The following is a 13593-nucleotide window of genomic DNA, read 5'->3' on the forward strand; positions in this document are numbered from 1 at the left end:
CTTCGTTCATTGAATACTTTATTCATTAAAGTGAGACACCACTCATTCATCTGGTACAGAGCTTAGAAAGGAGTATAATCTGCTTTTGTCTGTGCATTGGGATCACAACAACAACAACACAGACACAAGAGCAGTCTTTAAAGAGAGACAACACATCGTGTCTAAGTCTGCGTGTGTACAACTTTAGCAGAGTGATACAGATACAAACAGGTCCAGTTCATTAACATGGTTAGGAAAAGGTTGAGTTAAAGTTTACAAGACAGACAGACAGCAAGTATATTATACCTGACAGACTTTCCCTGAAAGTGGACTTTCTATTCTCAAATTTAAATGATAAATATGGACCAATTATCCCCATTAGTGCAACTATATTATAGTGGATCTATCGTTTGGCTTTTATCTGCGTAGCATCACAGCTCAGCTGAGTTCTGAAGAACTCCTGGATCTTCTTCCACAGGTGGACTTCAGCTGCTGCGTGGGAACTGGGCTCACCCCCCAACAGGAACGGCTTGCGTACAACCCAGTGAACACTGGAGGGGCAGTAGGGACCATAAGGCGGCCCGAGATAATGTCCCGCTCCGGGGTAACAAATGCTCTCAAAGTTGTCCTTCCCATGACGCTGCAGTCTCTCCACCAGCATGTCCATGTAAGCCTTGCTGTCCCAGTTGAGGTCGTCCTCTGAGGCCACAAAGAGGAAACGTCCCTCTGCGTGTTCGACGGGGACCAGGGTGGCCTTGTTCTCCTCTGCCAGCGGGTTATGCACAACATTCTTGATCATGAAGGCCCCTGACTCACTGGGAATGATTTTGCTGAAGTCAATCATTAACGCAGGGAGGATTTGTCTCTTCTTATAGTAGAGGGGTAGAAGAGTGTTGGCAGAGCAGCCGTTGATCCACACTGTGGCCTCAACACCTGACAGGTAAGAGGCTATTGATAGTGCAATATCTCCAGTCTTTGAAATGGCTATCACACCAACTCCTTTACTGCCCACCTGTGGGTGGGTGGGGGGGGGGGGGGGGGGGGGGGGGGGCAAGCTATTTATTATGATGTCATGGGCTTTTCTGCAGACAAACATTAATTACACTTCATCAAAGACTTCTATGCATCAGCATCTTTGAAACAGAGCAACGTTTCAAAAAATCTCAAAAGACTCTCGGAGATTCAGAGAACTCACCTTATCTTGTTTTTTCAAAAACTGTATTGCTTCCTCAAAATAATCCAGATGGATCTCTTTGATCTCCTTCGGCATGTCATCGTAACCGTACGCCACTACGGTCAGGACCACAAATCCTCGACTGGCGAGCAGAGAGGCCCTCCTCTCTGAGAAACCTCCCCCTAAAATGTACAAATCCAGCACGGCGGGGAATGGTCCTCTTCCTGGATCAGAAGACATGGGAGGATGCAAGATGACAAACATATACGATGCATGTTTGTTTTTATCAGTTTCCTGGTTAGGAGGGATACTACTAAAGTCTGAGGAGTTAATGGAGTTCATGTTGTCATTACGTCTGAAAGACGAGTTATATCATGGAAAGTCGAGGATCCAGCGATTTTGAAAGGTTGACTCACATTAGAAACTACAACTGAGAACACGTCTCCTCTATGATCATTTTTTGGACCACGGACAACTGTGTCGAATGACCTGCCGATGACAGCCGATGCAGGATCACCCTCACTCCTCATCCTCCTGGACCTGACTGCTGCATTTGACACAGTGGATCACACTATCCTCCTACAGCGCCTCCATACCACCATTGGACTATCAGACTCTGCACTCAAGTGGTTTCAGTCCTACCTTTCAGGCAGAACTGAATATGTGTCACTGGGAAGATACAAGTCCAGACTGCTCCCCGTCTCCTGTGGTGTCCCGCAAGGGTCGGTCCTCGGCCCCATCCTCTTCATTATTTACATGCTCCCCCCCGGTCGTGTCATCAGCAGACATAGGATGTCTTTCCACTGTTATGCTGATGATACACAGCTCTACATCAAAACTGCCCCAAGCCCCTCTGCAGCCATGTCATGTCTCACCTCCTGTCTTGGGGAGATAAAGGCGTGGATGAGCAACAACTTTCTCCAGTTAAACAGCAGCAAAACCGAAGCCCTCCTTGTTGGCACTCCACACCAGGTTCAGTCATCCTCCATAACTCATCTCACCTTCGACGGTCAGGTCATCCCCCTCGCCTCCACAGTCACTAATCTGGGAGTTAGGTTTGACCCACACCTGTCCTTTAATGACCATATAAAACAGCTGTGCAAAACCTCGTTTTATCATCTCAAAAACATCTCCAAACTCTGCCCCACTTTAACCCTGTCAGATGCAGAGAAGCTCGTCCACGCCTTTATATCCTCAAGACTGGACTACTGTAACTCACTCTTCACTGGGATCACTGGCAAGAACATCCAGAAGCTGCAATACATCCAAAACAGCGCTGCCAGGATCCTGATGAGAGTCCGGAAGTATGAGCACATAACACCCATTCTGCACTCCCTACACTGGCTCCCTGTCTCGTTCCGGATTGACTACAAAGTCCTACTACTCACACATAAATGCATAAATGGACATGCACCTCCCTACCTACAAGATCTCATCAATCCCCAAATCTCCACCCGCACCCTCAGATCATCAAACCTCTGCTGCCCATTGCAACCTGCGCAATCTTGGGATTTTCTTTGATCGATCCATGTCGTTTGACCCCCATGTTAAGCAGCTGTCCAGGTCATGTTTCTTCCATCTCAGAAATATCAGTAAACTGAGATCTGTAGTATCAACACCTGAACTAGAAATGATCATACACACATTTATCTCTTCTCGCATTGACAACTGTAACTCACTTTTTACATCACTTTTGCATCTGCTCTTAACCGTCTGCAGGTCATCCAAAACGCTGCCGCCAGATTGCTCACCAGGACAAATCGACGGTCTCACATCACCCCCGTACTCCGATCTCTCCACTGGCTCCCTGTAGCATCTAGGATACACTTTAAAATTCTCACCATCACTTACAGAGCACTTCACGGTCAGGCTCCGGCTTATGTAGCTGATCTACTTCGCCCCTATTCACCCGCCCGCACTCTCAGGTCAAACGCGCTAGGTCTTCTGTCAGTCCCACGCACACGATTTAAGAGCCGTGGTGACCGAGCCTTTGAGGCAGTGGCCCCGAGGCTCTGGAATGCTCTGCCTGCAACTCTACGCCTCGCAGATACTGTGAATACTTTTAAAAGCCAGCTCAAAACCCACCTGTTTAGGCTGGCGTTTGAGTAAAAACCCATGTCCTAGACCTGCTCTTAAAATATGTTTTAAATTTTTATTTTATTTTTTATTATTTTTTTATTTTTTTATTTTTCTCTGTGTATGTAATTTATTTACCATAGGGGCACATTGTGTTTTTTATGCTTTTAAACTTCTGCTCTGTTAAGCACTTTGTGATGTTATATCTGTGAAAAGCGCTCTATAAATAAATTGTATTCATTCATTCATTTTTGATCCAACTTTTAACTTTAGAAAAATGATTAGAGCTTGACAAAGACAACAATAAAGCAACTGACCTGGTGGAGTGAACAGGACCCCACGAACATTCCCCTCTTTCACTGTGTTCCTGCTGACCCCGTCTCCAATCAGAAGCCTCTCATTGGTCGCCTCTGCCAGCATCCTGCCCTCCTCCTCGTGCACGGAGAACTTCACCACGTGAGGGTTTAGTGACTTTGTTCTTTGAAACCTTTTGTGCAAAGAGTCTGCCCTCATGGACCACAGCAGACCCATGGGTTCAACCCCGGTGTAGCTCCCAGTGAGAGAGGGGTCCCTCTCCAGGTCAACCTCCCCGCCCCCATCGGCCCTGTAGGTGGCCGAGGAGCTGAACACCACTCCCTTCTCGTCGGTTGATCTGGCTCTCACGGTGACCACCTGTCTGGACATCAGCCCGGCCACCTTCACCTGGATGGGCTCATCGAACATGCATCTCGCTCTCGGCAGCAGCCTCAGTCTGACTTGGGAGGACATCTGTTGTGGAATATTTCTATGAAAAGTCGGGAGAAGAGTTAAAGTGTTTCTTATCAATGTCAAATGAAACAGAGTCTGGATGAACGATCAAAGTTGTAATAGTCAATTTATTTGCTTGCAAGCAAAGAGAACACAGTCTCACAGACACATCACCGTCATCTGCGAGAGGTGCTCTGAATAACACAGTCAAATGCACGGACATTTATACCCAGCTAGAATGCTGTCACCTTGGTTCGCAAACAAGAACAAACAGAAGAAGACAGAAGATAATAAAAGATGTCAAGGCAGATGTTTTCCTTTGAAGCATAGTGGCCTGTCTTTACGATACCCTGAAGGCACTTTATGGCCGGTTTACGAATCCCTTATTTATCAGTTTGCCCCACAATAAACCATGGAAACACCCAGTCAGATGCTTCCTTTGATGTCACTGTGACCTGGTCAAAGAGTTAAGTCACAGTATGCAGAGACGGAAAAAGCCTGTGAACCATCACCCATCATAAATACCTAAAAAGGGTCATGCTCTTCCTGATGCTCATCAGGAAGTACCGTAATCTAGACAGACCTCTGTGTGTCGCCGTCTTTGAAGACAAATAATGCACAGGAAAACAGTTCACAAGATAACAAGGTTTAGTGCCTGCACTTCTAAAGATTTACATTCGTCAACCCTAAAGCACAAGACGATGACATATTTTCCCATCACAAGTCAGTGAATTGAGTCTGACTTGCTGCCAGTCAGACATGTCCTTCACACCATTCCTGGGCTTCGTACCATGTGGAAACATGTGGAAACATGTGGAATCCTCCCCTTTACAAACTCAGATTGTGTGGGACACAGAGAAACAGACAGCAGCAGTACTTTTTTGTCCAACAGACTCTTATTATACCATTATATCATTTCCACTTCTCTAAATCATCTAAATCCTTCAATCTCATTCGAATACATATGTGGGTGTGAGTGGTGTTTGTCTAGTTTCTAATGTGTGTATTAAATGTACACGTTTGTCATCTAAAGAATCTAAAGTTAACTCACCCTCGGTGTTGTATTTGTGTGCGGGTCGTTGGTCCAGCTCTGGTCTCACTCCGGTCCCTGCTGCACCCCCCTGATGGCTGATTGTCCAGCCCTCCCACCACTCCTTGTTCATGGAGCGTGAGTATCTGTTCCTCAATGTTCAAGCTGCCACATGTATGGCACACAAAGTCTTCAGTTGGTGTGTCTCAAAGTCTCTTTCAGCTTCCTCTCATGCCCCGATCAGCTGGGCATGCTTGCATCTGTGCTGACGAAACTTCTCTGTTGTCCGTTGTTGAACTGATCCTCATGTTCAGCATGCTGCATGTCACACAACTCTCTTGTGTGATGTTCTCCAGGCTTATGGATGGCGGAAAGCCTTCTTACAAAGTTCAGTCAGGGCTGTCACCGCATGTTGATACGCTACGGCCAGTTTTCACCATTGTCGTATGCAACTCACTGCAGGTTTGAATGCCGCAGATATTTTCTGTAGTTGTGAGCATTGACATGGTACCTGTAGATTTTGACGAGTCTCGTTCGTCTTCTTCATCCTCGACGTGTTGAGTGGTGGGTGTCGTTCAAGTTGTTTGTGGCTGGGGAGCATACAGCAGGAAGCGGAATCCCCAGACCAGGACCAAGGACTAAAAATGAACAAAACAAACAAAACAGAACAGCTGCCGAAAGTTCAGCAGTACATGTTAGACAACGTTGTCTCATGTAGAGATACAATTCTTAGATCTCTGTGTTTCTGTGTGTGCGTGCCTCTGTGGGTGTGCGTGTGTGTGTGTGTGTGTGTGTGTGTGTGTGTGTGTGTGTGTGTGACCCCTCTTTCAGCTGCTGCGAGCGAGCATGGTGTCTGTGTGTGTGTGTGTGTGTGTCTCCTCTTTCAGCTGCTGCGAGCGAGCATGGTGTCTGTGTGTGTGTGTGTGTGTGTGTGTGTGTCACCCCTGCATTCCTCTTGGACATCAACTTATTCGTATCTGCTTCACCTCTTTCTCTGCTCCAAGCACGTTTTGAGTTAATCAAATTTTAATCGTAGGCTAAAACTGCCTCTTTCAGGGAATCCCAATTTTGTTCATTCTTCCAATTATTTGGCAGTGTGATTGTCCTTGTCCCACATTTATTGATTATCGGAGGTAAGACCTTGGCATCGGGCTGCTCAGACTCATTCTATGACTTTTATCATTCCCAAATGTTTCACTTTTATTTCTAAGTCTTTGACTCGGTCTTTCTTCGTACATTTAATCTGTTTCAATTTACCTTCGAAATCCCCTCTTAACATTTTGAGCTTAGCGGCGCTCAATGAGCCGTTTTCAGGAAAACCAAACTCCTTTGACCAGCACGTGAGGCATTCTAAACACCCGTTTCCATATTTCTGTCGCATCACATCCACTATCGGACCCGAGGGCTCCGCGCTCTTACTATCTTTACCACCCATCTTTCAGGCGTGGACACGTTAACGTTACCTTTACAATACAGTCGTCACCATACAGCGTATGTTTATTCTCTCGAAGGAAAACTTTTTGCAAAAAACCTCGTTTGAAATTCACGTCATGTTGTGGAAAACCACGATTCTTGTTTCAAATGTTATTTGAAGTTCACATTAGTTATTTATCACGATTCTTATTCTATCAGTATAGAATTCACGTATTCGATCATTTTAACCACGGTTTGACAACAAACCAATTGTAGTCAAGCGATCTGTGTCTACGATCACCGCACAACACAATCCTGTCTTCTACTGAAAAGCGTGCAAATAGTGATATGCCAGAAAATGAAAAAGGGAGTTCACATGAACCACATTCGTAAAACGAAACCACGAACGTCAAAAACAATTGTTACCCAAATAATAAAAAATAATAAAATAAAAAAAAACTACTTGACCATTCATCTGTGTCTGTTAAATCATATGACCTTAGTATCATTTTACCATTACTTTTACAATTGGAATTTTAACTTTCTTACCCGTTTGTAGAAATTAATTCTTTAAGTCGGGAGAAGAGTTAAAGTGTTTCTGATCAATGTCAAATGAAACAGAGTCTGGATGAACGATCAAAGTTGTAAAAGTCAATTTATTTGCTTGCAAGCAAAGAGAGCACTGTCTCACAGATACATCACGTCATCTGCAGGAGGTGCTCTGACAACACAGTCAGATACATGGACATTTATACTCAGCCAGGTGCTTCCTTTGATGAGGTCACTGTGACCTCATCAAAGAGTTAAGATACAAGAAATACAGAGTCTGAATAAGCCTGTTTTACCATCACACATCACATATACACACAGAGGGTCATGCTCTTCAGCTGATGCTCATCAGGAAGTACCGTAATCTAGACCTCTGTGTGTCGCCGTCTTTGAAGACAGAAACAATGCACAGGAAAACAGATAACGAGATAACAGATAACAAATAACAAGACACCTGGATGCAAAACTGATAGAATCATCTACTCAAATAGGTTTGTTGTCTGCACAGTTAAAGATTTACATTCTTTAATCCTAAAGCATAAGACGATGACATATTTTCCCATAACACATATCTTCTGAAACTACAGTTGTTTTTTCTTCACAAGGTTTCACTGTCATTGTAAAAGAAGAAATTGGACTGTCACATTACTTCAAAACACTTTGACAAAGCAGATATATACGTAATAAATGTTTTTGTTGAACCTTGTTCACTTTTAATAGTGTCCCCAAACCTCCGTTGGGGCCTCACCATCAGGGTCTGAACAAAGGGCCTGCAGGATAGTCAGCAGCCTGATTTGAGTTAAGATTCACACCAACCCCAACCACGTGTGAATTTTCATCAAAACCTCAACACTGATACCTCATTGGACGAGGGCCATAGGCACCGCAGCTGTCACGAATTCCACTTCATATTGGTTGTTTTCATCCTGCCTGCCTGTTTTATTAACTCTGCTGTCATTTCAGATCCTGCCATTCACACCCGATCATCTCTCATTCCCCTCACCTGGTCCTCCACGCCCTCCTCACCTGCAGCCCATTCCCTCATTAGTCCCTCACTATTTAGGTCTCCTCACTTACACTTGTTCTCTGCCAGATTGTCTTGTGTGTCTCAGCCAAGCGCTCCAGCGTTATATATATCGTGTTGTTCTGATCTGCCTGTTGTCGGGGGGAAATTGTTAATAGTTCTGATGTGACTTATATTTTGACTTGAATCTGTTCACATTTGTTTTCGGTCTCGTGTGAACTTTGGCCTGCGGGCAACAGAGAAGGGGTTTCCTGCGTCTTCTGGGAACCAAAGTGGGGCCAGCTTCTCAAATGTGGGGTGCCTTATAGGAAACGGCCGGTTACTTGATTTTGTGTAAACATCCCTCAGACAACAGGAGACTGACTGACTAGAGTCTGATTGACATGCAGCTTCCTGCTGATGTGGAGAAGGCGGCAGTCAGTCGTGTTCTTAAGGCTCGCTTCTTTGTGGAGAAGGCAGAGTCTCCCTTGCTCCTCCAGGGAGACGAGACGCTCTCAATGCCATCAGCTGATTAGCGACCTGTGACTTTCTTTTATTCTGTTTAATCTGTTAGTGCACATTTGAGCTGTTTGTGCTCCTTAGATCGGTTTGATTTCGGTTTGTTTGTATGCTCTTTATAATTTTCCCATGTCTTTATCTTGTAATAAATACTTAAGACAGAAAGCTTAAGATATTTGTGATTTCTCTGAAGGAAATGCTTTAATTTCCACCACACCTGTTCCGACTGTGCCTGCCTGTTTTCTCCACCTTGGATTTTTGCCTGTCCTTTGTTGGATTTGTTTCCCTTTTGGATTCTCCTCCCGTTGTTGACCAAGTAAAGAAATCTATAGCTGAATTCTGTCTTTGAGTGGTGCTCTTCAGTTCCCGTACCTGTAATCCTTGCAGCAGTGGACTTCCTGTTGTACGGCCTGACATCACAGCATCCATCTTTGACCTGCGCTCAAATTCAAACCTTCACTCTGAATGTGCAATCGTACTTTTACGTGAACCGCCAATTTTGAGGCATAATTTGTAGTTTGGTTATTGGTCCATGATCTCGGGGTGGTGCCCCGTTATTACTAATCTTATTGACAGTAATAACTCATTGTTATGCACCATTCACCTAGTCCAGTGGCGGGCCTGCAAGGCCTTCTCTGCTGGCCTAAACAGAATCACAGTTATCTCTTTTATCATTGAATATTCTTTCTGAAATACACCATGTATTATAATTTATAAAAATATTTTCCCCATTATCTTATTCTCATTGCACAGCTGCTGTCTTCCTCAGTTGCTCTGCTTCCAGTGCAGCTTGTTTTAAGTAGAGCTTTTATCCAATCAGATCTCACCTCTGTGTCTCTAGGTAAGAACAGAGGCCTTCAGACTCAGTCATATTCAGAGTGTTAGAGAAAGATAAAGAGACAATCAGGGAGAGACTGCTGATAATCTTTGATAGAACATCTCAATGAAATAGAAACATTAAATGTTCTTACTAATACACGGCAGCAATTATGCCGTGAGTCTGTATTTGAGTACCTTTTTGCCCTGGTCTCTCTCACAACAAAATGTAATTTAATGTAATTATACAACTTCTTCATAATAATACAAGAAGAAAGCTTATGAGCAACATCTGAACACCTCAAGTCAGCCAAACAGCTGCCCGTTTTGTGTAAATATAAAGTGTTCCAGCCTGAAGACGTTGAGCTGCTTCCTGAGTCTCACTTCTGTTTTCTGAGGGCAGAACCAGGTCTACTCCTCAAGACGTGAGCTAATAGCTTCATTCACTTCTCGTTTTACTTTCAGACTTCCATTATGAGCAGCTTGTTCTGGTGACCCGATCTGAAAAGATAAAGAAGCTTCGTTCATTGAATACTTTATTCATGAAAGTGAGACACCACTCATTCATCTGGTACAGAGCTTAGAAAGGAGAGTATAATCTGCTTTTGTCTGTGCATTGGGATCACAACAACAACAACACAGACACAAGAGCAGTCTTTAAAGAGAGACAACACATCGTGTCTAAGTCTGCGTGTGTAAAACTTTAGCAGAGTGATACAGATACAAACAGGTCCAGTTCATTAACATGGTTAGGAAAAGGTTGAGTTAAAGTTTACAAGACAGACAGACAGCAAGTATATTATACCTGACAGACTTTCCCTGAAAGTGGACTTTCTATTCTCAAATTTAAATGATAAATATGGACCAATTATCCCCATTAGTGCAACTATATTATAGTGGATCTATAGTTTGGCTTTTATCTGCGTAGCATCACAGCTCAGCTGAGTTCTGAAGAACTCCTGGATCTTCTTCCACAGGTGGACTTCAGCTGCTGCGTGGGAACTGGGCTCACCCCCCCACAGGACCGGCCGGCCTGCAACCCCATGAAAACTGGAGGGGCAGTAGGGACCATAAGGTGGCTCTAGATCATGTCCCGCTCCGGCGTAACACACACTCTCAAAGTTGTCCTTCCCATGACGCTGCAGTCTCTCCACCAGCATGTCCATGTAAGCCTTGCTGTCCCAGTTGAGGTCGTCCTCTGAGGCCACAAAGAGGAAACGTCCCTCTGCGTGTTCGACGGGGACCAGGGTGGCCTTGTTCTCCTCTGCCAGCGGGTTATGCAAAACATTCTTGATCATGAAGGCCCCTGACTCACTGGGAATGATTTTGCTGAAGTCAATCATTAACGCAGGGAGGATTTGTCTCTTCTTATAGTAGAGGGGTAGAAGAGTGTTGGCAGAGCAGCCGTTGATCCACACTGTGGCCTCGACACCTGGCAGGTAAGAGGCTATTGACAGTGCAAGATCTCCACTTTTTGAAATGGCTATTACACCAACTCCTTTACTGCCCACCTGTGGAAAAACATGCAAACTCTTAGCTGCTATTTATTATTTCTTGTGATGCCACTCTGATTGGCTCTTTTGTCGAAAAACATGAATGGAAAAAAAGAATGTGAGCCACAGAGTACAGAACTTTACAATTCTAGCACCTTGAGTGACGGTGTTAAAATATATGACAGAACAATAAACTACCAAATGTGTCCCAAAAAAAATATCTTTAGTCTCAGAGATTAGGAGTGTACTGTTCAAATAACTCACCTTGTCTTGTTTTTTTAAAAACTCTATTGCTTCCTCGAAATAATCCAGATGGAACTCTTTGATGTTCTTCGCCATGTCATCATGACCGAACAGAGCCACAGTCAGAACCACAAATCCTCGGCCGGCCAGCAGGGAGGCCCTTTTCTCTGACAAACCTCCACTAAACGTGTACAGATCCAACACAGCGGGGAACGGACCTTCTCCTGGATCAAAAGACACACAGGAACACAAAATTATGTTTATTTCTATGGCATCAAAATCATGAAAATGATCGTAAAACAAAGCAATTAAATCCTTAAAACAGTAAGCAAGGTTGCGTTACAACTACAGATGTTTGATCAACTGCCTGATTCACATAGTTTAACACTCCATCGTCACCAAAACCTATTAAAAATAAATAAAACACATATTCCTATCAGGCTGTGGCCATGCAAGCAGTATGCGTAGAATAAATTAACTGTTGTTTTGGTCTCTTTGTTTATAATAATCAATTCCTTTTAATGTTACTTATTGAATGATTTGAATTGTGATAGAGACAAAGAACAACCTGGCGGAGTGAACAGGACCCCCCGAATATTCCCCTCTTTGACAGTGTTCCTGCTGACCCCGTCTCCAATCAGAAGCCTCTCATTGGTCGCCTCTGCCAGCTTCCTGCCCCCCTCCTCGTGCACGGAGAACTTCACCACGTGAGGGTTTAGTGACTTTGTTCTTTGAAACATTTTGTGTAAAGCGTCTGCCCTCATGGACCACAGCAGACCCATGGGCTCAACCCCGGTGTAGCTCCCAGTGAGAGAGGGGTCCCTCTCCAGGTCGACCTCCCCGCCCCCATCGGCCCTGTAGGTGGCCGAGGAGCTGAACACCACTCCCTTCTCGTCGGTCGATCTGGCTCTCACGGTGACCACCTGTCTGGACCTCAGCCCGGCCACCTTCACCTGGACGGGCTCATCAAACATGCATCTGGCTCTCGGCAGCAGCCTCAGTCTGACTTGGGAGGTCATCTTTTCTGCAACATATAAATAACGAATGCATTGTTCAAGATTTGTCTTGTGAACCAACTTGTGTTCCTCGATTAATGCATTCGATTTAAGTACTTGACACCATGGTACCTACACCTTGCGTCACTCCTTGTACTGTCTCTTTAAGGGCACGTCTTGAGTTTCCCTTACAAGACAATGCTAGCTAGGACCAGCTTAACATTGGCTAACAAGTTGATTAAAAGTGTGCAATAAAGTTGCGTTAGCTTTTTGGTTGGCATCTTCGTGAACAAACCAATGGCGTAGAGCACAAACTGACTGCTGTAGTTGGAGTTTGAATAACGTTACGTGAGGTACGGTTGCGATCCCTGTCATGCTTAAATTAGCCGCTAGTGTTTCGGTTTATCATGCGACCCGGTTAACTGGTGACTTTCAGCCGAACGCGTCCATGGTTGTAGTGGTTAGACAGCTGTTTATAAACAGGAAGAGAACACGTAGCTGTCAACGTGAATACGGGATTGTTTAGTTTTTCATTACAGTGTAAAAAACCTTGTCACATACAGTATGGTCAAAACATACCGGATTGCACGTTGGAGAGTCTTTTGAGAAAACGAGTCCACTCGAGTTTGAAACGTCACTTGTTGGCCAAATCCCAATGCCCCCCCCTAACGGACTTTGAGGCGCGCTCCCGCGAAGTCCGTGAGGGTTTAGGGATGTACCACTGTCAAATCTTCAAGTGTTTGAGGGCTCTCTCGCACATATTTTGAGCCCTTTATGAACCCTTTCCGTGCCTAAGGGAATTACCCACAAATCATTGCAATGTGACGTGAAACACGGGAGTGGACGCATGGAGACGTGAAAAAAAGGTAAACAAAGAGGACGGCTCACGTGTGTTCAGCCTGTCATAATACATTTACTCAGAAACATTCAGGGTTAAAGATGGAACAAAAAATAAACATGAAATCAGAAGATATTCATTTATTTATTCATCAAATATTTGATTTTGTCATTGAAGCTGTTTTGACAAAAACGAGTAAATATATGATATGAAGTTACCTCTCATCTTGTGAGGAAAGAGCCTGGGAGACATTCAAATCATAGAGTACAAAGGATATACAATAAATACCCACAATTATACATCATATTTTTTTTGTCGTTTTCATGGTCACGTGATATGTTGCAGCAAAGTGCTGTCTGTAGCACAGTTAAAAGAAGAAGACAAATATATACAAATATAAATAAATCATATTTACGGGATTTGAACTCATATTATTGTGTGGAAAAAGTCGGTAGTCAGAAGCACTACGCCACCATCAGCGTAGTCTTGTGCTAAACTTAAACAATGTGCAACACAGTCAGCATGCCGCTCCTAAGAGCAAAGGGCCACCAGATCAACTTGTGACCACACTGCGTGTTTAGCACGGAGCACTCTGTACTCTGACATTCTTATTGATAAACAATAAGTGCCATTGTGTAGTACAGCGACCATTCACTGCTATACGTTGTGACTAAATAAAAGGGGAGACGATACATGGCTAACTTTAATGTGGGGAAAA

General features: G+C 44.2%; 2 protein-coding genes across 2 annotated transcripts; both read right to left on the minus strand.

Annotated features, from left to right (window-relative positions):
• Positions 1 to 170: 170 nt before the first annotated feature.
• Positions 171 to 3997, minus strand: LOC306789007 (acyl-coenzyme A thioesterase 5-like; the record flags this gene model as incomplete). Its single annotated transcript, XM_079284758.1, has 3 exons — positions 171 to 991; positions 1175 to 1377; positions 3547 to 3997. 3 exons carry the CDS (start codon positions 3995 to 3997, stop codon positions 383 to 385), a joined length of 1263 nt encoding a protein of 420 aa, XP_079140884.1. The 3' UTR covers positions 171 to 382.
• Positions 3998 to 9881: 5884 nt separating this feature from the next.
• Positions 9882 to 12797, minus strand: LOC306789685 (acyl-coenzyme A thioesterase 1-like). The gene is made up of 4 exons (XM_079285764.1): positions 12617 to 12797; positions 11611 to 12066; positions 11064 to 11266; positions 9882 to 10817 (listed from the first exon to the last, which is right to left on the minus strand). Exons 2-4 carry the CDS (start codon positions 12059 to 12061, stop codon positions 10209 to 10211), a joined length of 1263 nt encoding a protein of 420 aa, XP_079141890.1. The 5' UTR covers positions 12062 to 12066; positions 12617 to 12797; the 3' UTR covers positions 9882 to 10208.
• Between the last annotated feature and the right edge of the window lie 796 nt (positions 12798 to 13593).

This window comes from Melanostigma gelatinosum (genome assembly GCF_949748355.1).
Source record: "Melanostigma gelatinosum genome assembly, chromosome: 15".
NCBI classification, from domain to species: Eukaryota; Metazoa; Chordata; class Actinopteri; order Perciformes; family Zoarcidae; genus Melanostigma; species Melanostigma gelatinosum.

What these genes read in the sequence shown, in the direction of transcription:
- LOC306789685 (XM_079285764.1), bottom strand. Translation starts at nt 12,061, where the DNA reads ATGACCTCCCAAGTCAGACTGAGGCTGCTGCCGAGAGCCAGATGCATG. An exon ending in GGTCCTGTTCACTCCGCCAG is followed by an intron (nt 11,267 to 11,610) that starts GTTGTTCTTTGT and finishes CTTTTGATCCAG; the next exon opens with GAGAAGGTCCGTTCCCCGCT. An exon ending in TTTTAAAAAAACAAGACAAG is followed by an intron (nt 10,818 to 11,063) that starts GTGAGTTATTTG and finishes GTTTTTCCACAG; the next exon opens with GTGGGCAGTAAAGGAGTTGG.